The sequence below is a fragment of the Microtus ochrogaster genome, unplaced genomic scaffold (assembly GCF_000317375.1).
Source record: "Microtus ochrogaster isolate Prairie Vole_2 unplaced genomic scaffold, MicOch1.0 UNK66, whole genome shotgun sequence".
Lineage (NCBI taxonomy): Eukaryota > Metazoa > Chordata > Mammalia > Rodentia > Cricetidae > Microtus > Microtus ochrogaster.
The window spans coordinates 1,003,770-1,027,818 of record NW_004949164.1 but is presented as its reverse complement, the minus strand read 5'-3'; the positions used below and the strand labels follow the sequence as shown (position 1 = coordinate 1,027,818).

General features: G+C 41.7%; 1 protein-coding gene across 1 annotated transcript in view; it reads right to left on the bottom strand.

The window, feature by feature from the left end:
- Aoah (acyloxyacyl hydrolase) overlaps positions 1-23,463 on the bottom strand; it is a 191,835-nt gene extending 168,372 nt beyond the window's left edge. Inside the window, 2 exon segments of the mRNA XM_005369893.2 lie at positions 2,711-2,806; positions 23,203-23,463. Of these exon segments, the coding sequence (XP_005369950.1) occupies positions 2,711-2,806; positions 23,203-23,434 (328 nt within the window). The 5' untranslated portion in view covers positions 23,435-23,463.
- Positions 23,464-24,049: the final 586 nt, after the last annotated feature.

Below are 24,049 nucleotides of genomic sequence, written 5' to 3'. Positions count from 1 at the left end.
AAAAGGAGGTTCTGACCTTCTGGTCAAAGAAGGGGTTATTTGCGCTTCAGTAGGATAATGGTTGCAATTGACTGAAATCTCTCAGTTATGTTTAAATCATGACTCTGTAGCATTTTAAAGAAAATGATTGCTTTTTCAATCTCTTTAAAGCTGCTAAGTAAAGAATAAAGCAAGTGTCTTGGTTTTTCAAATTGAACTAGGTACTATGGGAAAATATTCAAATAAGATAATGAGGAAATAGGTTAAATATACTTCAATTAATGAATGATACCAATGGTATACCTCCCAATAAGTAGATACTTCTCATCCCCCATGAATCATCAATAGTTGTTAGAATTACATAACGGGCACAGAGAGGGAGGGAGGGAGAGAGAGAGGGGGAGAACAGAGAGAGAGAGAGAGAGAGAGAGAGAGAGAGAGAGAGAGAGAGAGAGAGAGAGAGAGACAGAGAGAGAGAGAGAGAGAGAGAACCCTTTATCATTTTGCCAAAGGAATCAAATTGGCAAATTGGGAGTTTCCAAGCTCTGGACTTAGGTTCCAATTCTGAGAAATCACAGAGCTCAGAAGACACATGTTCTGTTACACCACAGGTATACAAGAAGTCAGAAAATCCTGTGGGAAGAAAAGGCTGTGGGAAGAGTTACAGGACAAAATTCATAGCTAAGTTATATGGGAAATGAAAAGATGAAAAGTTAAGTTGTAGATAGTAAAAGACCTTGGAGACACACCAGAAATGTAAATCAAGAAGATAGTTGAACTTATAATTCGCAATCCTAGAGAAGCTAAATGAGAACGTGAATCCAAAGACAAACATATAGGCATCCCCCTGAATATTAACCTTCATCAGGCGATGAAAGGAGACAGAGACAGAGACCCAAATTGGAGCACCGGACAGAAATCTCAAGGTCCAAATCAGGAGCAGAAGGAGGGGGAGCACGAGCAAGGAACTCAGGACTGCGAGGGGTACATCCACACTCTGAGACAATGGGGATGTTCGTTCGGGAATCCACCAAGGGCAGCTGGCCTGAATCTGAAAAAGCATGGGATAAAACCGGACTTGCTGAACATAGCAGACAATGAGGACTACTGAAAACTCAAGAACAATGGCAATGGGTTTTTGATCCTACTGCACTTGCTGGCTTTGGGGGGGCCTGGGCAGTTTGGATGCTCAACTTACTGAACCTGGATGGAGGTGGGCGGTCCTTGGACTTCCCACAGGTCAGGGAGCCCTGATGGCTCTTCGGGCTGATGGGGGAGAGGGACTTGATCGGGGGGGGGGGGGGGGGGGTGGGGGGCGGTGGCGAGGAGGAGGCGGAAATCCTCAATAAATAAATAAATTAATAAAAAAAAGGACAAAAAAAAGACCTTGGAGACACACCAGAAATGTAAATCAAGAAGATAGTTATGATAAAAGTGAACAAAATCATATAGTAACATTTACTGCAAAGTTAGACGTTTTCCTTTGGGTGGACGTGGACACGTGACTGGGACCTCTGGGAAAGCTAATTATCTGCTTTTGCTGACCTGGGTTCTTTACGGAGGAGGTTACCTTTCATAATGGAAAATTATGTGCTCACTTTTTGTGGTTTCCACAGCTGTTTTTGTTTTACCAGAAATTGTTTTAAAAGTTGCTAACAAAATAACTACAACTTACTTCCAGATCCAGTTGAGCAAATATGTAAACGCGAAATCCTGTAAAACAATATTCATTAAGCTCATTTCTCCTTCTAGGGAGTTGGTGGAAAATGGAACTGGGGCAGACAAAGCCAGAAGGTGTTTCTAGTTTATCTGCTATGATTTAATTTCACTAAAGACTTAATATAAATAGACTGAGATCTTAACAATGATCCATCCGAGACATTACAAACAGATGTGTCTATACTATTCTCTTGTAGTCTTTCTTTTTGAGTTCTAAATATATTATCTCGTAAAGTTCATATATTGAACAATGCAATTTTCAGAAAATGATTTTTTTTTTTTTTTGGCTACTGACATGGGGTAGCATATAAATCAAAGACACAATCACTCTCAGGCTGGATAACGTACTTAATAGTGTCAGCCTTCCTGGAGAATTAGTTTCTACCAGGAGAAGGAAAATTTGACTCTCAAATACATAACTATGTACACAGAAAACAGAGCAAATATTTTCTTCCTGCCGAATCTGAAAAACAAATACAGAGCATTCTCAAACACCCATCAGCTCCTTGGATTGCATAATGGGTGAGAAAGTTAACTGAGATCCAGGTGAAATGGAAGGGGTGTCTCTGATATCTTCCTATTTGGGATGTTGACATCAGAAATCCTCCCAGCCTAACATCTATATTAGTAGGACTCTGTGTGTCTGTGAATGTGTGCATGATAAAGAAGAATTATTCATTAACTTCTTAATATCTAAGATGATTATCATCAGGTGGGGAAAGTCATTGTTATTGTGATATGCTAGTGGTCATTGGCCTTTCAACATTTTCTCCCTATATGGCCTCGGTGATGTCTGCCATGGGAGAGAATGTCATACAGAAACTCCCTGGAGTTGACATTTTATTTCAGTCTCTATCTATAAACACCATGAGAATATGAATCTAAGGAAAACACAAGCAAATCTCCCCCATCCCATAAGCCTTAGCAGGGTGCAATCTCCATCTTGGTGATTCACAGAAGAGAAGAGAAGCAAGACATGGAACATCAGGGATCAGGGCCCTTGCAGATTTACCAGGCAGGTAGCTGCACAGTCTCTCCATTGCCACCTGGACCGAAGAGTTGTGAACTTCTGCCAGCTGTTCAATGACAGACACCACCACCACACACCCTGCAGGGAGGAGAAGAGCGTGTTAGCAGGTTACAAGGGGGCTGGAGGGGCTAGGGAAGGAAGGTAGAAAGGCTGGGTCCTAAAGGACACCAGCAGAGGCAGAAAACTTCCCTTGCTTTTGCCCTTAAACATCTATAGCATACATAAATGCACTGGGATTTACAGTCAAACGAGAAGTGAAATGAGAAGACTGGGCTGAGGGCTCAGAAAGCCGGGGTTGTCAGAGTAGCTTCACCATTTGTGAGCTATGTGACTTGGGGGAAGTAATTAATTTGGCTTAAACCCCAGAGAAATTAAGAGAAAGAGATGATATTTAAATAAGATAGGGTGAGGAAAGTTGTAGAAGTTAGCTCAATTTGGAAAATAACCAGGTTAGCTAAAAGCTAAAAAAAAAATCATATTTTTATTTATTATAAGGGGGAGCTCATGAAACAGGAATGAGAAGTCCAAGCTCAGCTGCACTGTGAGGGAGCCACAGAGAGAGGGCACCTGGGCTGTTTTTCTCCGGGTCCCAGAAAGCCACCCCCTTACTTGGCCCCACCTCTTGAAGATAATTGGTTTGCAAAGATTCCCCATCAGAAAGTTGTACACAATCCATATGTACTAGCATCTCAAATCTCCAGTTTGTTTTCTGCAGTAGGTGTCTTTGTTAGTGGTAGATCACTCCTGTCCCACATCATTGTGGCCTGGGACCTAAAGACAGATTTCTAAGTTTCAAATAGTAGTGGAAATTTCCCAGAAGACCTAGGATTGAGTCCTGACTTTACAGCCTTGGACTCAACATCCTCCTTTTTTTTTTTTTTTAACATCTTCCCTTTTTAAGCTTTGGTTTCCTTAACAAGCAGGAAGTAAGATTTTTCTACAGTGCAAGTGTGATGATTAATTGGGATGATGATACAACTGAGTGTGCCTTCAGAATACAAGTCCCTGGGAAACATCTCAGGCTAGAGAGCTCACAGCAAAAAGTATGAACCCAACATGGGTGTCCAGAAGAAATCTTGAGCACGTTAGGAATATAGTCTTTCCCTTACTTTGGTACAGGATATGTATGACTCCCAAGATTGCTAAGCTCACGTTTATCGAAGCTTCTATTTCTTGCCTCAATCTAACAAGCTGCTGAAGGAGTTCAAACATTTTTTCCTATAAGGAAGAGACTCTTTCTTTATAGAAAAGTATTGTCTTAGCCCAAGATCTGTAAGTGGTGAGAAGACGCAGACTTCAGTCTCTTAGGAAAAGTGGGCACTACTTAGCAGATTTTTGCTGCAGAGTTCCACCTGAAGAAGCTAATTAGAAGGGAGACTGAGAAAAACAGCAAGCAGGAGCCCTCAATTTATATACTAGTGTCATTAAAGCCAAATTCCCACCATGGACCCTGCAAGACAGTGAGCAATGCCATTGGGCATTTCTAGACAGAAAGAAATAAAACCTTCTATAAAACTAGAGAATGCCATGAAGAAATGAGAGATGGCCACCTATCTAGATACTTAAGTGCCTTGTAGCACTCTGCTTCCTTTGGCTGGGGAGATGGTGCTCACTAGACATGAATACTGAGACCTTTGCAGCCGTCATCTTCCTGGGCCGACAGCACCTACTTGCTGGTGTGTTTAGTAGCATCAACCATCAAGTCTGATTGACTATATCTTTTAAATGAAGTGACAGCCTTTGAGGGTTTTCTGACATTGCCATGAATTCAGTAGCTGATGCCTATTAACATTCTATGGCCTAAAAAGCATTTTCATGTGTATTCGTTCTGTTTTTAAAATATAAACCCAATGCAATCTCATTTTAGAGAACAGTGAAGGCATGAAACAGGATAGCAAGGTGAGAGGCCACTCAGCTTATTTGTTTCCCTTGAGACAAACAGCAGATTCTTTCGGAAATGTGCAGAACATGCAGCTCCTAATCAAACCAGCATGTGCTGACGAGCAGCCAGGGAGGCTCTGAAGTCACTTCCTGCATCAGGTCATCAGTGAGCTGTCGTGATTGGTGTCCAGAAATGACTCAAAGTATAGTGAACATGGGGATTTGGAAGTGACATTAAAAGGCTTGGTGCTATCGCCAAGCAGAGATTCCATTGGGAATTACGTTCAATATTCAGACTATTAACTATTATGATTCTGGATACCTTAAATACAAAGGAATTCCATATTACCCCACATATAATTTGCTATAGTTTTCATAAAAATCATTTTCATTCTGAATCCCCAAGTAAACACAAAGAAGCATGGGAGATTTTCATGACTGAAGTAGACTATGGGTATTTAGAACTTAGTTCTAGACCCACAGTGAGAGTGGGTTTATATTTATCAAAGGAATAAGGCTAAAACCATCTTGATTTGACAGGATTTTCTTGTCAAAAATAAGATGATAAAGGAACATAAAAAGTTTTGTGAGTTGTAAGCTCATTTTAGTCCCCCGTCAATGGTCACTCTTTACCCACTCAAAATCTCCTACAAAATCCTTTTGAAACTTTATCTTCTCTATCTAATCAGTATCCTTATCACTGTCTTCCCTCATCTCAGAGCTCCATACAGACATCTCCCTTATCTGTGACAGATGAATTCTAGAACCCACGTAGGTACCAAAATCTGCAGATGCTCAAGACCCTCAACCTATATACACTCTCCTAGATCCTCTAAGTCACCTCTCAATTACCTATAACAGCTAATATGATAGTATAAGTTGCAAATAGTTGTTATACTGTATTGTTCAGGGAATAATGAAAAGAGAAAAAAAATCTGTACATGTTCAAAACAGACACCTACAACACATTTTGCTCAGAGGTTGGTTGAATACATAGTTCTGGGAGCCATTGACATAAAGATCCACTGTACTAACAACCTTGGACTCTGATATCAGCTTCCAGAGTTGATAAGAGCAGAGTCAATCATGTCTTTCTTCCAGTCCAGGGATAGCACCGTGCGAGAGCACCACACTTGTTTACTAAGAGAGAGTGAAGAAAACAGTCTTAGTGGAAGGAACTGCCTCTCCAAGAAGATGTGCCTCAGAAAACTATGTCAGGATATTGGTGACTAGAGAAACCTGCTCATGGGGTCTCTCTTTTCTCCAAGTATTGGGCAAGCATGGGAGGGAAGATGACAAAAATCTTTAAATAGCTTCTCCCAAATCAAAGGAGTCTTGTGACATTGCCTTTAACAAAGGAAGCATGCATCCAACCAAAGACACTTGTTCTAGGCAAGAAAATGCTAGAACTTGATGGGGACCCCAGATAAACAGTGTGGTCTTTAGTAGTGTTATCCTTGTCTATGGGGCATTCCCAATATACTTCCCAAATTTCTAACTTGATGCTAATTAGCACCCAAGGATCCCTGAGAGGCTATTTTGCCGAGGCCACACAGAGCAGAAGGGGGAAAAGCCTTTTCAGCAGAGACACATACAACCTGAAAGAGTATGGTGGATTTCTCCACATTTCCTGTAATTTATTGAGGGGCAAATTTTCTTTCTCCTTCCTACTTAAAAATCATAGTTTGTTATAAATTAATGGCCTAATAGACAGGCTAGGATGCAAGGTGTGGAAACCAAACATTCATTCAGATCAGCAGGAATGCTGGGAGAACATGGGACACAAAGGGGTGCTTCTTGGAATTTGATTTTAAGAATGTCCATTTCAGGGGAGCCATGGGTTGGGAAATCCACGCCAACACTTATTTGCATTTGTTTTAAGCCACAGCTTAAAAGGCTGCCTACAAAGTGCCCTGGGCTCCGCGGAAACCAGCCAACTTCTTTGTAGTACAGGTACAGGCTTTCCTTTCGACTCTGACTCAAAGAAATCCCATCAAAGACTCGTGATGGTTCCAGTCCCTTAGCACTGCTGGCTAAAATTGGAAAAATCATCAGGTAGACACAAAGGAGCCAGGCCCCAGGGATGGGGAGAGGAAAGATGAAGAATGAGAAAAGCCAGTTGTCGCTGAAGACCAGGTGAACCCTCCCACTCTCACCGCTTTGCCTAGTGAAGAGTTATGATCAAAAGGACCCCACAGATGTGCAGGTAATGGGGTGTGGAACACTGAACACCCTGGCTGGGAAGAGCTTTGATGGAGGGGTCCATCTTCACCTCCCTCCAGCAGGCTGCACTCCCTTGCAGTTGAATTGTTAATTTAGGGTCTGCGGTGAAATGTGTGTTGCCTTCTCCAGCAGCAGTAATGGAGGGATCCTATAGTCTAATAAGAGCTTTCCCTGCCTTGACAAGCTAACAGTTGTTTTCCTGGGAGAGACGGGTGCTGAGTAATTCCTTCCATTACAGATTACTTTCTGGTCTCTGATAAGAGGCCCGGTTTTGCTGAGGAGTTTGTCCAACCTGTTGTTGAAATAAGAAATGTGGACAGGGCAAAGCTACGCGTTTTACTCTATGGTCCGATCTAAGACTTCATATATGGAAAATCCCTTCTTACCTGGAGTCTGGACACAGTGACTGTCATAGAAGCAGACACCCCTCATCTAGTGAGGAGAGACGCAAATGGGCCTGAGTACAAGCTGCCACAGGGCCCCACTTCTAGCCAGGCACCTCAGCAGACCGCGCACTGTGGCCTGGAATCTTGCCTGTGTGGTACATTAAAAATGCCGACCAGGTCAGCCTTTCTTTTCAAGGGGTGGAACTTAGTTTACAGCCCGTTAAGTCTGTCCTTGTGACTTGCTTTGGCAAATAGAATGTTCGAGAAGTGACAGTGGCTTGGGATGAAACCCGTGCCTCAAGAGGCTTTGTGATGTTTAGTGACATTTGACCAAAGGTACAGCCAGGAATGTGAGCTAACATGCTCGAGAGAAATTAAGGCACCTTAGCCTTAAGCATGTCAGCTACCAGTTTATGAACGAGGCCATTCTGGATCATCCATTCCTGCCATTTCCCCATCTGCCAGGTGTGCTCAAGTGGGCCCAGGGTCTTTCGGTAGCAGTCATTCAATAGGACCCGGCCCACAGAACCCTGAGCAAGCAAATGACCTTGTGTGAGTGGGGGTGTTTGTAACAGAGCTGCAGGGATACAATGATACAGCAAATACCACCGAACATGGCGCCTGCCGCAGGAACACATTTAACAAATATTCCTTCCGCTCTGCTGAAGCAGCCACAGGGGACAGACAGACAGACATACTTTTCATGAACACTTCTGAGATCAAAGCTCAGAATTTTGTCTGTGAAAAACGTTCAGTATTACCAACGCTTTTCCTTTTCTAGGGCGGAATTCACTTTTGTTGCAGGTAACTGCTGTTTTTCTACATTTGGTAGATTCTAAGGCTCTGTGTCCTAACTGCCACTTGAAGTGGTGCTTTTGATGAGAAAATACTCAGCAAGTCCCAAACTGCCAGCTGTGCCGAGTACACCGGAAACAAGAGAGCACCGTATTAGGGAGTGACTAGTGAAAATGTGAGCTTGGGGGCAAGCAGAGGCCAAGGGAGGCAACGAGAAGAGGTTGAGCTGCTGAGGGACATAAAGTAATGCTGTACCCACGGTCACCACATACTGAAAGTGAGCCGTGGGGCTGAAGAGCTGGATGAGCCATAAAGAGCACTGGCTTCTCTCCAGAGGACCAGATTCAATTCCCAGCATCCACATGGCAGCTCACAACTGTCTGTAACTACAGTTCCAAGGGATCTGACAGCCCACACAGACATACATTAAGGCAAAAACACCAATGCACATGAAATAAAAATAAATAAAAGATATTTTTTAAAAAAATGGTGATTCATGAAAAATTGAAGTTAAGATAGCCCTCAACATCAACCTCTGTCCACACCATCAACCCCCTTACTTAAGCAACACATACAAGTTAGCACCTCCAGGATGTGCTCAGAGGCTGGAGAATAGGTGAGTGGGACAAGGTTATGTATCTACATTTGTAAAATCATATTCTGTTAACTTCTTTCTTGATGATGTCTGTTGGATATGACTTTGGGGCAAAACATAACACAAGCGATGTATTCCTTCCTCTTCTATAAAATTGCATTTATTAGAATTATTTTTAATCTTAGTATTTTACGGAACGCACTAGTGAAACCACCCGGCCTTTGAGATTTCCTGTGTGTGGTTGACTACTGTCCCCCCAGTGTGTACTCTTCCAAGGGGTCAGTAGAATGTTTTAAAGCCTGGGGGGTGAGAAAAAGGAGTGTGGTCCCAGGTGAGAATCCACGCTGGGAGAAAGGAGACGTGAAAGAGCTTGGCAGGCAGACTGAGGCGCTTCAGTCCTTGGGTAAACTACATTTTATTGGGTATTAAGAATTACTATGTAGATGTCAATTTAATTAGTTGCAAAGTATGTGATTTGGGAAAGATTGTAAATACAGCAGTAGAACAGTAAAGGTAATTCCTCACGTGGATATAAATAAATATGAACACCAGTGATCTGTTCCTATGCACGTTCACTCAAAAGGTACACAACCAAGCTCTCCTTTTAACTCGCTGTTGATAATTCTTTACCTGGAATATTTTTCAATGACAGCTCTATTTCATTCAGTTCTTCTTCCACCATATGTTTTATACCAATGTAATATATTTAGTGGTGAAAACCTAATTGATCACATTGTTGTAATTTTCACATTAAAATTTTCTAAAAATTGAAATAAAAATGAAAATTTAATAAGTATGACTCTAGTAAATTCTAGATAGGGTTTCTATATTAATAAAGCTAACATGTAAGCAGAATGCATTCCCAATATAAAAGAAATTATTGAATAATAAGGCAATTTTTTTTTTTTTTGGTTTTTCGAGACAGGGTTTCTCTGTGGTTTTGGAGCCTGTCCTGGAACTAGCTCTTGTAGACCAGGCTGGCCTCGAACTCACAGAGATCCGCCTGCCTCTGCCTCCCTAGTACTGGGATTAAAGACGTGTGCCACCACCGCCTGGCGGCAAATTTTTTATAATTGTATATCTTAATGAAATTGTTAGGTATTCTAAATTAATACCGATATCTGTTAATGAATATGACATATCTATGTAGAGACAAAATTTAGCATAACTTTTGTTGGTGTGGTTTTTTTTTTACACATGCAAGTGCCGAGAAAGATATTTTGTAAGTAGACAAGAATAGTGATATTTTCATATTTAAACATCACTCAGTTCTTTGAACTTACTCAGAGTTAAATATCAAAAATCTAGAATGAGCTCTAATCAAAAATTACTTGAAATGACCTGGCAGCCTTATTGTTTCCTCTAGTTTTCCTGAAATAACAAAACCAATTGACTTGAAAAACTGTTGCTAATCAATGGAGTCTTTCGCTTTTCTGGTTTTTTGATAAATATACCTTTAAATTAATTAACATTTACCTTTTAATTATATTTGCTATATTTTACTCACATCTGTTAAAACTAAAAAAATTAGGAAAGTGAACATTTCTATTTTTTAATTCATTTTTGTCTCTATGACTTTAACCAATGTTTTTGTGTGTGTGATGGGGCTGGTGAGGGTAGAAATCCTGCCTGACTCTTGATCTTGGAAGAAAACCATGTTAAATCTGCAGTGAACAGTGGGGTTCTCATAGGTGTCTTTTTTCAGGTTGGGGGAGGCCATTTCCTTTCTTTTACAATTTGTTGAGATATCTTAACAGAGTTTGTCAAATAATTCTCATTTCTGCTGGGTTGATAATGCAATTATACCCTTTATTTTGCTAATTTGGTGCACTCCAGGAATCAACATTCAGATCATAAGTCAGCCATGCATTTCTAGCAAAGATACCATTTGGTCATAAGGTACCATTTATTTAATTGTATGTTGCTGAATTTATATGGTGGGTGTTTTAAGAGATTTTAAGTTTATGTTTATGTAGCAATGTTCTGTTAAAATCTTTCTTGTGGTATCTGTCTGGATTTAACACTAGGGCAAAATATGACACAAATTGGAATCTAGTCCTTCCTCTCATTTTATGACAGGAGTTGCATTTCACTGGAATTGTTTCCTTCTTAATATTTTATGGGACTCACTACTGAAAAGAGCTCACCATGAGATTTCATAAACTTGACTGATGTCCCCTAAATGCAGGTCCTTCTTGGAATTTGATCATATGCCTTGTTTGAAAATGGGCTATTGCTATTGTAATAAGTAGAGATGAGGTCATGCTAGAATAGAGTAGGCCCATTATCAATATAGCAAGTGCTCTCACAAAAAGAGGCAACCACACAAAAAGAAGGGAAGGCCACGTGACTATGAATGCAGGGGTTACACATCTATAAGATAAAGAACAAGATGTCATGTTGCAACCCCAGAAGCCAGGAGACTAGTATAGATGACTTCAGACCCTCCAACCTCCACAACTGTTGGAGAACCCATTTCTGTACTTGGAGCACACACAATCATGGTTGTTTTGCTTTGTTTGCAGTTTAAGAACACTAATACAACTTCTAATTATTAATTTAATTTCTTGACTTGATATAGGTCCATTCAGTCCTTTTATTTCTTCTTAAGTTAATTTTCAGAATTCTGGTCTTTTTTTTTCCTTTTTCTTTCTTTCTTTCTTTCTTTTTTTTTTTTTTTTACAATTTTCTCATCATGTCTTAATTCTTGATTTTCATGACACAAAATTGTCCATAATGTTCTACTACAATCATTTTAATTTCTTTTGGATATATAATGATGCTTTCTGTTGAGCTTTTTAAAATCACGTTTATTCATTTTAACAGGTAAGTTCCTTTAAGAGTTCATTGGTTATGTTTATCTTCTCCAAGAACAGCATTTGATTTTCATTAGTGTACTTGTTTTCATTTTATTAATTTTTATTTTGAGGTTTATTTTCCTTCTTCTACTTAGTTTGTGTTTGAAATATTGCTTCTCTAAATTCTTGAAGTTGAATGCAGGTTAATGACTTTAGATTTTTCTTCTAAATAAATTTATATATTTCTCTCTAAACATGACTCAATTGGCATAATATATATGCAAATAATATAATAGTACATCAAGTAAAAGACTATATATAATTTTCTTTACAATTCTGTCACGATTTCTTATATTTTAAGGATTTTATTAATTTCACATGCATAAGAACAATACAATATGCAATAGTAATATATAACAACTTATCTTTGGTTGGTATAATAGTGTCATTATCATTACAAAAGAAGCCTCTGGTTTTATACTTTTCTATAGCTTAAGGCATATTCTGTATCATAAATTAAGAAGTCTTATAGTTTCTCTTTCGGTGTCAGATCTTTTCTCATCCTTTTATTTTCAACCTATTTATGCCTTTAAATCTAGGCATGTCTCTAGTATGCAGAATCTAATTGGATGTTACTTTAGAAAAAACAACCTAGTTCTGATTATCTTCAGTTTTTAATGGTAGGTGTGGTCCCCACAGAGAATGCCAACTATAAGATTTCTAGCTGTGTAAGTGTGGTGTGTGTGTGTGTGTGTGTGTGTGTGTGTGTGTGTGTGTGTAAACAAGTGTCTTTCAGTATTACTTTCTCCCTGGTGACATTTTTAGTAGTGTTTTACCAGAATATTTCCATTCTCAGTGGGTCCTGAATAATAATGTGCAGCTCCAATCTATCATAATTTATATCACGCTAATAGCACTTTAATTAGCACAAAGTTTACAGCTTTGCTTCTGTGCTGTTTTATTTCTTCCTCTCTCCTTTGAGCTAATTCTCTCATAATGTAGACAAAACAATACAGTGTTTTAATTACTGTTTTTAAGCATTCTCGCTCAACATACTCAGAAAAGTATTTGTGTGCATAAATAAATCTTCTTTTCATATGTACCATAACCTGAGCTTTCTGTCTCTCTTCCTATGACTCTACGTTACCATGTATTGTGTTTTCTTTCTGCTTAAAGAACTTCTTTTTTAGTTCTTTTTGATTTTAATATGTGTGTGTGCATGTACATGTATGTGTATGTACATGGGTATACAGCATGTATGTGTGTATGAATGCTCTAATATATGTCAACAAACATATGTATGAAGATGAATGTGTGTATGCATGTGTGCACGCCCACATGCAGAGATCAAGGGTTGACTTCTGATGTTTACTTTGATGATGCTTCACCTTGTATATTGAGGTAGGGTCTTTCACGTGAACCTAAAGCCTAAGAATGTGGCTAGTAGAGGCAATCGATTTGTCCTGAGGATCCCTTGTCTCTGTCTTTCAAGTGGAGCCTAGAGGCAGGCCACCACACATGCCCACTCTTTACAAGGGCAGTAAAGACTGAATTATGGGCCTAACACTTGTGCAGCAAGAGCTTGCTCACTAGGTCATCTTTCCAGCCCTTACAACACTTATTTTTTTTAAGAGATTTATTTTATGTGTATAAATGTTTTGCCTGCATGCATGTGTGTGCACTGTGTGCATGGCTGCTGTCTACATGGTTGTGAGCCACCATGTGGGTGCTAGCAATTAAACTTGGGTCCTCTGCAGGAACAATAAGTACTCTTAACTGCTGAGTCATTTTTTTCAGCTCTCTGTTTGTACTTCTTATATTACAAATTTACTAGCAATGCATCTGGAAATGTGTTTATATCTTATGCTCACTTTGAAGTTATAGTTTAATATGGCATAGATCTGGGTTAATAGCTTTTTGTCCCCTCCCAGCACCTTCTGTCATTCCACTCCTCTGCCTCCATCCACACTCTATAAATGAAACGGTATGAATTACTTATACTGTTTTCCTGTACGGGATATGTCATATTTCTGTTGTTGTGTTCAAGGGCTTCAAACGGTATTTGTTTTCAGGATACTGGCTATGAAGCGCCAAGATCTGCTCTGTATTTATTCTGCCTGAAGTTTAAGAGTCTTCGATCAGTAGGTTAATATTTTCCCTCAGTTTTGAAGCAGTGTTAATATTTAGGTTTTTTTTTTATGCAGTTTTACAAGCTTTTTCTTCCTCTCCTCTTAGAACACCCATTTCAGAGGTACTGAGATATAGGACATTGTAGCACATGTGTCCAAGGCTTGCTCATTTTCTACAAGTCAAGTTTTCCTCTAGCTTTGTTTTGGGTCATATCCATTGATTTGTGTTCTAGCTCATGGACCTTTCTCCTGTGAATTCTATCTGCCCAGCCTATCTAGTGAATTATTACTGATTTTTCAAGTCTAGACTTCTCATTTGGCCCCTTATTATCATCCTGTGTGTCTGTTCAAAGTCGATTTGCTGAGCATTGGCAAAATACTTTCAATGTGATTGCATTTGAAGTCGTTGCCAAAGCAAGTCAAAGATAAGGTAATTAGCCTTCAGACCTGTAGCCTTCCTGTCTCTCCATCGTCCTGCACTTCTAATCAAGCAGTCTCTGCAGACACAGCCTCTTTCCAGGAGATTTTGTTCAAGCTTTGGTAACTGGAAAACAGCTTATCAACAAAAGGCTATGGCATTGGAACAATTTGTTTTTCTTTTCAAATTTGCACGGTGAAGTTTTTGAGTAAAAGCTTAAATATAAAAGTTTCCAAAACTAAAATTAAAAAATCCCATAAAACATTCAAGAATCCCAACAGTAAAACTCACCAAGACAGAAACCATTCTCTAATCACGACCGGCCATGTGTGCATAGCTTTTCATGTCTATTCGAGTAACGACTTTAGGCGTGCTCTCCAGATCCTCTTATGATATTAACACAGTATTCAGTTTGGTGGCCTTTGCCCTTATCAGCGTTTTAATGCTTTTTTCATCAGAATTATAAGGCTTTTGTTCCTGGTGTAGTCCTCTGAGAGAAGGTTGGTGTATTTGATGCCTCTTTGCTCTGTTGTATCACGATAACAAACGGATTTGTGTATGGAATTGGGATGCTAACCAATTTACTTGGAGTAACTCTATTTTCTGGAGTGGGCCTGAAATACTCAACAAATCTTTTTAAATGTCGAGTTTTCTCTAGGTGGTGCTGGACAGCAAATAAATCAGTGTGTTGCTGACTTCTTATGCTAAGCAGCAGCCTCTAGTCACTGACAGATGGTAGCTAGTAAGCAAAGGGGCCCTGATTCTACTAAGGGGAGGGTGGAATACTGTCAAAAGCCACTGAAAGCTGGGTCCTAAATGGGAGCTCAGCCCTGCGGTGGTTTGAAGGAGAACGCTTCCTCTCCTCCAGGAGGCTCATAGATAGATTGAGTGTTTGGTAGCAAGGATTAGGAAGTGTGGCTTCCTTAGAGGAGGTGTGTCACAGGTGGCCTTTGATGTGTCAAAAGCCCATACCAGACCCAGTAGCTCCCTTTCTCTCTGCCTTCTGTTTGCAGATCAGAATGCAAGCTGTCAGCTACTGCTCCGGCTCCCTGCCTCCCTGCCTGCTGTCATGTTCCCTGCCCTGATGGTCACGACTCGCCCCGTGAAACTGTAAACAGGTCTCCAATTAAATGCTGTCTTTTATAAGTTGCTATGGCCACAGTGTCTCTGCACAGCATTAGAATGGGTTCTAAGACATGACCCCTCTGACACCTCAGTTTCAACCTTTTCAATCCATAGCAAAGAACCCAATTACATTATGTCCAGATGTCTGATGTACAGAAACTATGAGACAGCGAGCATGTGCAACTTTGAGCTTGTTAGCGGAGAACAATTTATTACACTGCACATCTGTAGAAAGCCATGCACCATGAAGTCATCTTATCTATTTTTAAAGTTTCTTAGTGCATGTCCGCTGGACACAGTACTGTGCTGTGTCAGTACATTTTCCTATCCCAGCCTGTCTACAGAGGTCAGGGGAAAATTGGATAAATCAGTTCTCTCTTTGCAGCATGTGGGGCCTGAGGCTCAAACTGCAGGCTGCCTGCCTTGGGGCAGGGAGTCTTTTTGAAACATCTTCTCCCCACTGTTTCTGCAGAGTGCCATGGGGAGATTGCCAGCGTCTATATTCTCTTCGCAGCTGCCACGCAAGGTTTCCGTGTTCCCTTCACCTCAGTTCCTTTTCGCTTTAAAGCATTGCTACTGAGAGTCCATTAAGGACTTTCTGAGACTCTGTCTTAAGTGTGGCTCTCTTCACTTCCTCTCACCGGGATGGGGAAGCTCCATAGACTGCGACAGTCCCTCCAGGGTAGACTCTAGATCTGTGAAGTCACTTTGTTACTCTAGATTTGCTTAGTACAAAACTACAAGTTTAACCACCACCCACCTCTGGAGGCAGCGGGTACTCCAATTGTCCGCTTTATTTCCTAGGAACTCAGGATGCTGTATCTGCGTGTCATTCCCATCTTCAGGAAACGGCTGTGACATTTCTTTGGGGAGGATCTGTCCTTCAGACCCTCTCCGATTCCCACAAGCTGTACTTTTACATGTCATCGTTCCGTCCTCTTGGACTCTGCATTGCAGTGAGTCTCATCTCAGAACTTTTGGAACACAATTTCAGTATATTTCTTTCTTGATATTCAGGTTTGGATCATCACAACCCTTTTGAGTACTTGTGGTGTGCCAAGACAATGCTAAGTCTACCTCTGCCATGGTATCATTTCCTTACCCCGTGTCATTCTCATCTTGTGGGGTAGGAAGGTATAGAAAGTTAAGTGATACCCTGAGGCCACATATGTCGAGTGGCAGAGTCGAGGTTCATCCTTCTGAGAGTCTGGACTTTCTACCCTTTGCTCTTCCTATTGCACGCATGTGAACAGCTAGAAAATTCAGTAAAGTTCTGGACAGAAAATACAGACCACGAGTGACCTCACAATTCAGAGAGAACTGTGTGATTGCTGTAAACTGGCATTCCTATGTTCAGTCTTTCTGGGAAGGTCTATTGAGAGAGACTGGCACATTATAACTTCATGGGGATTTCATTTAATACTGTGCAACGTTTTCATTCCTTCCTCTTTTTTGCACAGCACTCATAAAAAGGAAAAGAAAGTATTATTAATTTTTCCCTAAAGAATAAGATGCTGCCACTACTTTTTAAAGCTCTGCTCACTCCATGACCTTGCCCCAAAGCCACAGACACTTCCTTCCTCTGTTGTGTCTCTCTCTGGTTTTTGTTTTCAAGACTTTGAACCCAGGATACTACAGAAAAAGAAAGTAGACAGGATGTGGACAGCTCAAATGATCAGTAAGCTTCCATTTGCATAAAGACTGGACTAAATTCAATGATAATTTCTAAGTAAAGACAGAACACTATGGGGAGAAGAATACACAAGATTACTAAAGTGAGGGATGAGTGCAGAGTGGCTCCCTGGAACCAGGGTGTGTTCTGGCTAAACCCTGAGGGTCTGTAAGTCCTTGGACAGCAGGTGAGAGGCAGAACAGCAGGGGGGGGGGAGCGGGCACAGGATTGCTGTGAGATGGCCCTGTGAGATAGCCCTGTGAACTCTAGAGCCTTGGGCCTTGGGAAGAGGAGAACCCATGATACCCAAAGGGAGCATAGGAGGCAAGCGGAAACACTTTCTGCTGCCCACAGAAGAGGTGTCTGCAAACTATTGCCCAGTTACAGAGAATCAGAGACTGAAGACCTAACAACTCAATAAATTGTCAATAAAAAGAATATAGACAATCTTAGCCTGTAAATCATTCTGTACTGAAACTGATGTTTTAGGGAATGGAACCTGGCTTATTGCTGATTCTATGACCTCTGGAAGGGTGAGGCACAGTCTAGTGTGTACTTGTCCAGAGGGCAGGTGGGAAGTGTGAATGACAGGAAATTCCTGCAGCTCCCTCTGACTCAGAGTGAAGTCAAGACCTGTGTTCTCGGGACTAATGTTCAGTTCTCCCAGTGCAAGGCTCCTGGTTGGAAGCTAAGGTTGCTTGCTTTTGGTGTGCGTGGTAGGGGGGGGGTGATGTTGCTCCACAGCCTGACACCTGTGGCGGCTCCTTTTGGAGAATCTGCTCAGTTGTAACAAAGCCACTCCTCCGGGAACTGTATCTGTGCCTAGGGCTTTCTCTCTCTTGCTTCTCTATTCAGTAGTGTGATGACAGCCTGGATTCACTCCACAGCATGAAACTAGGATTGGCAACCAGATGGCGCGCCCAGGAATCTGTGAGGTGTATCACCACCACACAGACCTGACCAAAGGGCAGAGAGCAACCAAACTAGCTCATCTGCAGGACACAACCACCTAGAAGATGCCCAGGCGACTGGCATTCACCATTTCCTGACACCTGGCTTGATTTTTAGCATCCACTGTTTCTCTGACTTTTGATTCCAAACTTCATTTCTTGGGTTATCCTAAGAGAGTTTCCTCCTTTTCATGCCCATCTTAACTCAATTAGATTCCTTTATTCATTTGGGGGCCGTGGGAACTGAATCTAGGGCTCCACACCTTCCAACCATGCATGCTGCTCCTGAGCCTGTCTTAGGACCAATTCAATTCCTCTAACTTGCAGTCTAAGTGGGCATTACATGGCTGGTTGCCATATGATGCTTAGGGATTCGGTGTCTGGGAAAATAGGTAAAGGGATACACATATAGAAACTAGAGTGATATACTGACAATGGCAACTTGGAAGTATGGTTATTACTCTATTACCTCAGAAGCACAAGAGACAAAATTAAAAAAGGGGACTCACTACAAAGAAGTTATTCTAGAGGGGACGTGGTTATAAAAGTGAAGAAAAACCCACAGAATAGGAAAAAAAATATTAGTAGTATAGATTTGACATGGTATCTCCATCTGGGAATATGTGTGTGTGTGTGTGTGTGTGTGTGTGTGTGTGTGTGTGTGTATTAAAAACTGAAAAAGAAAACGCCAATGAAATCATGAAATTTGGAGGTAAATGGAAGAGCTAGAATATGTCGTACTGAGTGCAGTAACTCAAACCCAGAAAGATAAACACTGCATTTCTTATTTGTGATTTTTAGCTCCAGATGTGTAGATGTGAATATGAAGTATAGAACAGCCATTGGAACTAGAAAATAAAAAGGGACCAAGAGGGGAGGAGCTGTAGAGTGGGGAACAGCAGGACAGAGATACTATGAAGGCAGAAATGGGACTATGGGGGGGGGAGGCTATTATCACGGAGGGGATGGAGGATAATACAGAAGGGGGTGGGAGGGAGAACAAATAAAAACACTAAGGATCCTCAAAAAAGACATAGCGTCATTATTTTATATTTACCTAAAATTACATATGTTACAAATATATATGCAGAGTACATGTATTTTTTTTAAGTGTTGGGGAGCTGCAGAAAAATGGCTACAGAACAGGATCTCTGTCAGAACAACTGTGATGTTTAAATGCTCATGTTCATGAAAATGGAGGCACTCCAGCCATTGAGCACCATTATATACAGGAAACAAGAACTTCCACTGTGGGGGACGTGTCTATGAACGTTTGAGTTCCTGTGAAGCTTTGTTACTTATTTGATTTTAGTTAAAGCAGGGACACACTTCCCTGGCCAGGAAGGGTTTTGTATTGAGACTGTAGATGATGACTACAAAGATGAATTCTCCTGCTGTGTTAGACTGTGGACATCCACCTGCTTACACTCTTGCTCCACACGTTTTCATTGCCCTGGGTTCCTGAGGGGTGAGGGATCTACAGCAGAGTCTTTGAAATAACTGAAATTACCCCCTTTCACTGGTCATCTTTCAATATGAACATTTCTAAAACCATTATTTCTTATAATTTATTTATTTTGATTTTATGTACATTGGTGCTTTGCCTGCATGTATGTCTGTGTGAGAGTGTTTGGTCCCTTAGAACTGAAATCACAGGCAATTTTAAGCCACCCTGTGGGGACTGGGAATGGATTCGAGGTCCTCTGGAAGGGTAGTCAGTGCTCTTAAATGCTGAGTCCTCTCTCTAACACCAAAACACCATCATGCCTGCCACCTTCTGGGGACTTTGTGAGCAGAAGGGGTTTAGTTGCCTGCTGTTGCTCTGGCTGGCCTCCTGACCCTTGTGGCTCCACCTCCAGCAATGCAGTGTGCAGGCAGGGTGTGTTTAAGTCACACTCAGTGCCAAGCATTTCTTCAGTGAGAGGGATTTTAATCTTTACCAATCTCTAGATTTTTCTCTAAAATGGGTAGTAACTTCCCCAAAGACAGACGCTTTAAAAATTCTTGTTATTAAGGTGAGCATCCAAACTGCCTAGGCTCCCACAAAGCCAGTACGTGCAGTAGGATCAGAAACCCATTGCCATTGTTCTTGAGTTCTCAGTAGTCCTCATTGTCCGCTATGTTCAGCGAGTCTGGTTTTATCCCAGGCTTTTTCAGACCCAGGCCAGCTGGCCTTGGTGAATTCCCGATAGAACATCCCCATTGTCTCAGTGTGTGGGTGCACCCCTCGCAGTCCTGAGTTCCTTGCTCGTGCTCCCTCTCCTTCTGCTCCTGATTTGGACCTTGAGATTTATGTCCGGTGCTCCAATGTGGGTCTCTGTCTCTGTCTCCTTTCATCGCCTGATGAAGGTTAGGCAGTTTGGATGCTCACCTTACTAAACCTGGATGGAGGTGGGCGGTCCTTGGACTTCCCACAGGTCAGGGAACCCTGATGGCTCTTCAAGCTGATGAGGGAGAGGGACTTGATCGGGGGAGGGGGGGGAGGGGGAGGGAAATGGGAGGCCGTGGCGGGGAGGAGGCAGAAATTCTTAATAAATAAATAAATTAAAAAAAATTTTTGTTATTTACCTTTGTATTCTTGGTTCAGAACCCAGAGCCTGCCATTTGTTAGCCATTCAGGGACCATGTAAAAAAACTAGTGTGTTGAGCAGCTTGAAGGGATGCTTTCTTCGTGAGGGTCTAAAGAGATGTATTTGTTTTTATGGGAAAGTTGTTAGGGTGTTAGCAGCAAGTGCAGACCAGCAGGATGCTTCCGGCTTAATCACCTCCTCCACAAAGCTCTCCCCCAACCATGAGCTGAAGTGACTTTACCTCACTACTTCTAAAGACATTTCTCAGATGTCCTATGAGCAAAATGAGCCTGGGAACAACTTTTGGGAATATGCAGTCTCTTCTTTACTTCTTTGACTATTGATCTGAGGCATCACAGTGATCTCAAGTCTCTTGCCTACATCATATAAAGACACCTCAATAAGAATAAGCGCCCCCCCCTTTGGGAGAAGGTCACACCTAGGGGCTGTTTTGTGGGAACTTGTGCTCCCTCACTTTTTTCCCCCAAGAATACTCTACAATCAACTTCTGCACAAAATTGTCTCTGTCTACTTCCTTTAAGGAAGCAGCTTTAAGCAGCAAGACACCAGCCAACATGGACCACTTTCACACCTGAGTATACAGGCCTCAGTTAAATATTAATCACATAAATAAATACCTTACACCTACGTTCTTTGTTATCATGACAAAGGTGAGTAAGTCACCCAGCAAACTTTGCCAGAAGTTCTGAGTTACACCGGATAATTGAATGGCAGGAGTTTCCAAAATGGAAAGCTTCAAGCTCTCATCATTTGGAATTCTCTCTCTGGGATTGCAGTCATATAGCAAGTCATCCTCTCCTGGGACCCCTGAGAGTAGATGCTCTGAGGGATGTTCCTAGATGAACCACACTTCTAACTATCCTCCACCTCCAGGGCACGAAACACGAGAATGAAGCTATCTTAGTTTCAGACCCATCGATCCACCATTTCCATATCTCCCATCAATTCCGTTACTCCTACACAGCACAGGAAATTACCATCCAGCTCTGCCTAAATTCCTTACCCATAAAATCTTGCTACAACAAATTATTGTTATTTTCAATTGCTCTGCAACAGTAGAGATGCAGAGCAAATTCCTGGAATTCTCTTAACACAGTTTCCAACTAACTCCCTATAGACTTCCTGGGGACCACGCAGGGAAGGAAACAGAAACCTTATGTCCATTCTGATGGGACGACCTGAGGATCTCAGGGTAGACTGCTGAACCAAACCCAGAAAGTCCATTTGTAGCCACCCTGGAAATGGAACTAACTCTCAGGAGCTTTTCCCTAGTTATTCTGTTTGACAGGCTTGCAAATTTGCTGGGAGGAAAAAGAATTGGCAGTACGTTGTGATTTTAGGAAGGCAAAGACTGCATGGAGTGACCCACCTCACCTCCTAGACTTGGTAGGAGAGCAAAGTCTGCATGGAGATGACCCCACACATACCTCCTAGACCTGGTAGGAAGGCAAAGGCTGCATGAAGATGACCGCCACCCCTCCTCCCCCATACACACACCTGTTTCCAAAGGAACCAGTGAACCTTGTTCCTTGGATTTTATTTTTAAAGGAGTATTTGGATCTAGAGATAAGTTTGCTAATGTGCATAATATGATCATGACTTTGGTAAAACACTACTAATTCAGACTTTTTGATATTGCCTCTTCAAAGAATTCCTAAGTGTCAGAACTTGTGCCCAAGTTGTCTGTGTGTAGTACTTGGCTACCACACTTATCCCTAGGGTTCTTTTTGTTTAGGATTCCATACTGAGGTCTGTTTGCTGAGTAATTGTTTCTAATTGAATCTATATGGCTCCATCACCCATGCCATCTCGGTTCCCTCTACTGTTAAAAGCTCCACGTATACTATGAATTTGGAAGGTGTCATAGTTAGGCTTTCTATTGCTGTGATGAAACACAGTGACCAAAAGCAACTTGGAGAAAAAAGGGTTTATTTCAGCTAATACTTCCAGGTTAACAGCCCATCCTGAGTGGAGTCTTGGTAAGAGCCCACCAGGAACCTGGAGTCAGGAGCTGATGCAGAGGCCATGGACATGGAGGAGTGCTTCTTACTGGCTTGCTCCTCATTCCTGGCTCAGCTTGCTTTCTTATGGAACCCAGGACTACCAGTTCAGGAAAGGAATTACCCATAGTAGGCTGGTCCCTCCCCCATCAATCCCTAATTAATAAAATGCCCTACAGGCTTTCCAATATTACAGCAGCATTTTCTTAATTGAGGTTCCCCCCTCTCAGATGGTTTTGTGACAAGGTGACATAAAACTAGCCAGAACTGAAGTCCTCGCCTTATTTCTTACTATACTCAGAAGACACAAAGCAAATACAAAGAGAAATTGAAAATAAAATGTTCCTATGAAGGAGAAGTAACTAGGTTATATCTCAGCCAGTGTCCAGAGTTTCTCCTGGGCCACTATAGGTAGATTCCCGAAAGAATGAAGGAAGCTGAGGAGGCTGAGTCCTCCTAGTATACAGATGTCACATACATGGATGCATGATCTTAGTTCTCACAGTTCCCCTGTCCATTAAGAAGGACACAGGGGTAGGGAGAGGGCTTGGTAAGAGCCAATGAAAGATTAGCAGCAGGAGGAGGAAGGGGATGGACATCTGACCCAGATGTCCGAAGTCAGAGCCATGAAAAGAACTGAGAATTTAAGAGTGTTAGGAAAGCCGATCCAAAAGAAAACCTGTCCAATAACAGAAAAGAAAAAAAAAACCTTTTGCTTGTTTACTTTTGAGACACGGTCTCAACTTGTAGCCCAGGCTAGCCTCCATCCGGTGAGCCTCCTGCCTCTTTCGGTTGAGTGCTAGGAATACATGTAATACATGCCATCACATCTAACTTTGAGGGATTATCGTGCGAGCAAAGTATCAGACTTCATTGTTATGAACACATAGAAAAAATTAAAATGTACATACCTACACAGCTGTGACTATCAGAGTAGCTGGCACCTGGCTGGTTCTCATAGGGTACAGAGGCCAATGATTGAGAGATCAGAAGAAGAAACAGAGGGGTGGCCTTGAGAACTTTCCAAGAAGACTTCATCCTGAGATGTATACCAGGAGCCGTTGTCTTGTCCACAAGATGACTCTTCTTCTCAACCCTCCTCGACCTCTCTAGAGTTACCACCTCCGAAATGCACACTGCCATAAATACACTTTGCAGCAAGTGTGCTGCAACACACACACACACACACACACACACAGAGCTGGGTATTTTGAGAACTCTGAGAGAGACTCAGATGTCCAAGTCTAGCAAGAGTTGGAGAAGTCCTTGGTGGGCAGTCCCTCTGAGCAAAGACTTCAGGAAAAAAATACCCAAGTTGCACAGTGACAGCAACAGCCCTTCCGGCCTCTGGCTGAAGTCAGTGACCATAAACCACATGGACCTTGAGGTTTGCCCAGAGTACTCTGTTCGGTTGGAAGAGAGAGGCCCTTCCCCTTTCATTCTTGCAAAACAAAGCCAAATGAAAACTAAAACCAAAGAAGAAAATACCACACTACTTGCATACAGTCCTTCAGCAACCTGATTGGCAGCACCCCCATAGCGAAGAAGTTACAGTTGTAACGCAGAATACTTATGGCTACAATATGTAATGCAGAATTATATTTAAACTTATTTCACTTTCCTTTCAATGATTGCCTGCTTGAGGGTGGACTCCTTGCTTGGTCAGAGAACCTTCTGGTTGAGTGGTGACTCTCCTCTGACAAAGAGAGACTATTGCTTCCCGGGCCCAGCTTTCTGAAAGCCTTCCATTTGGTATGC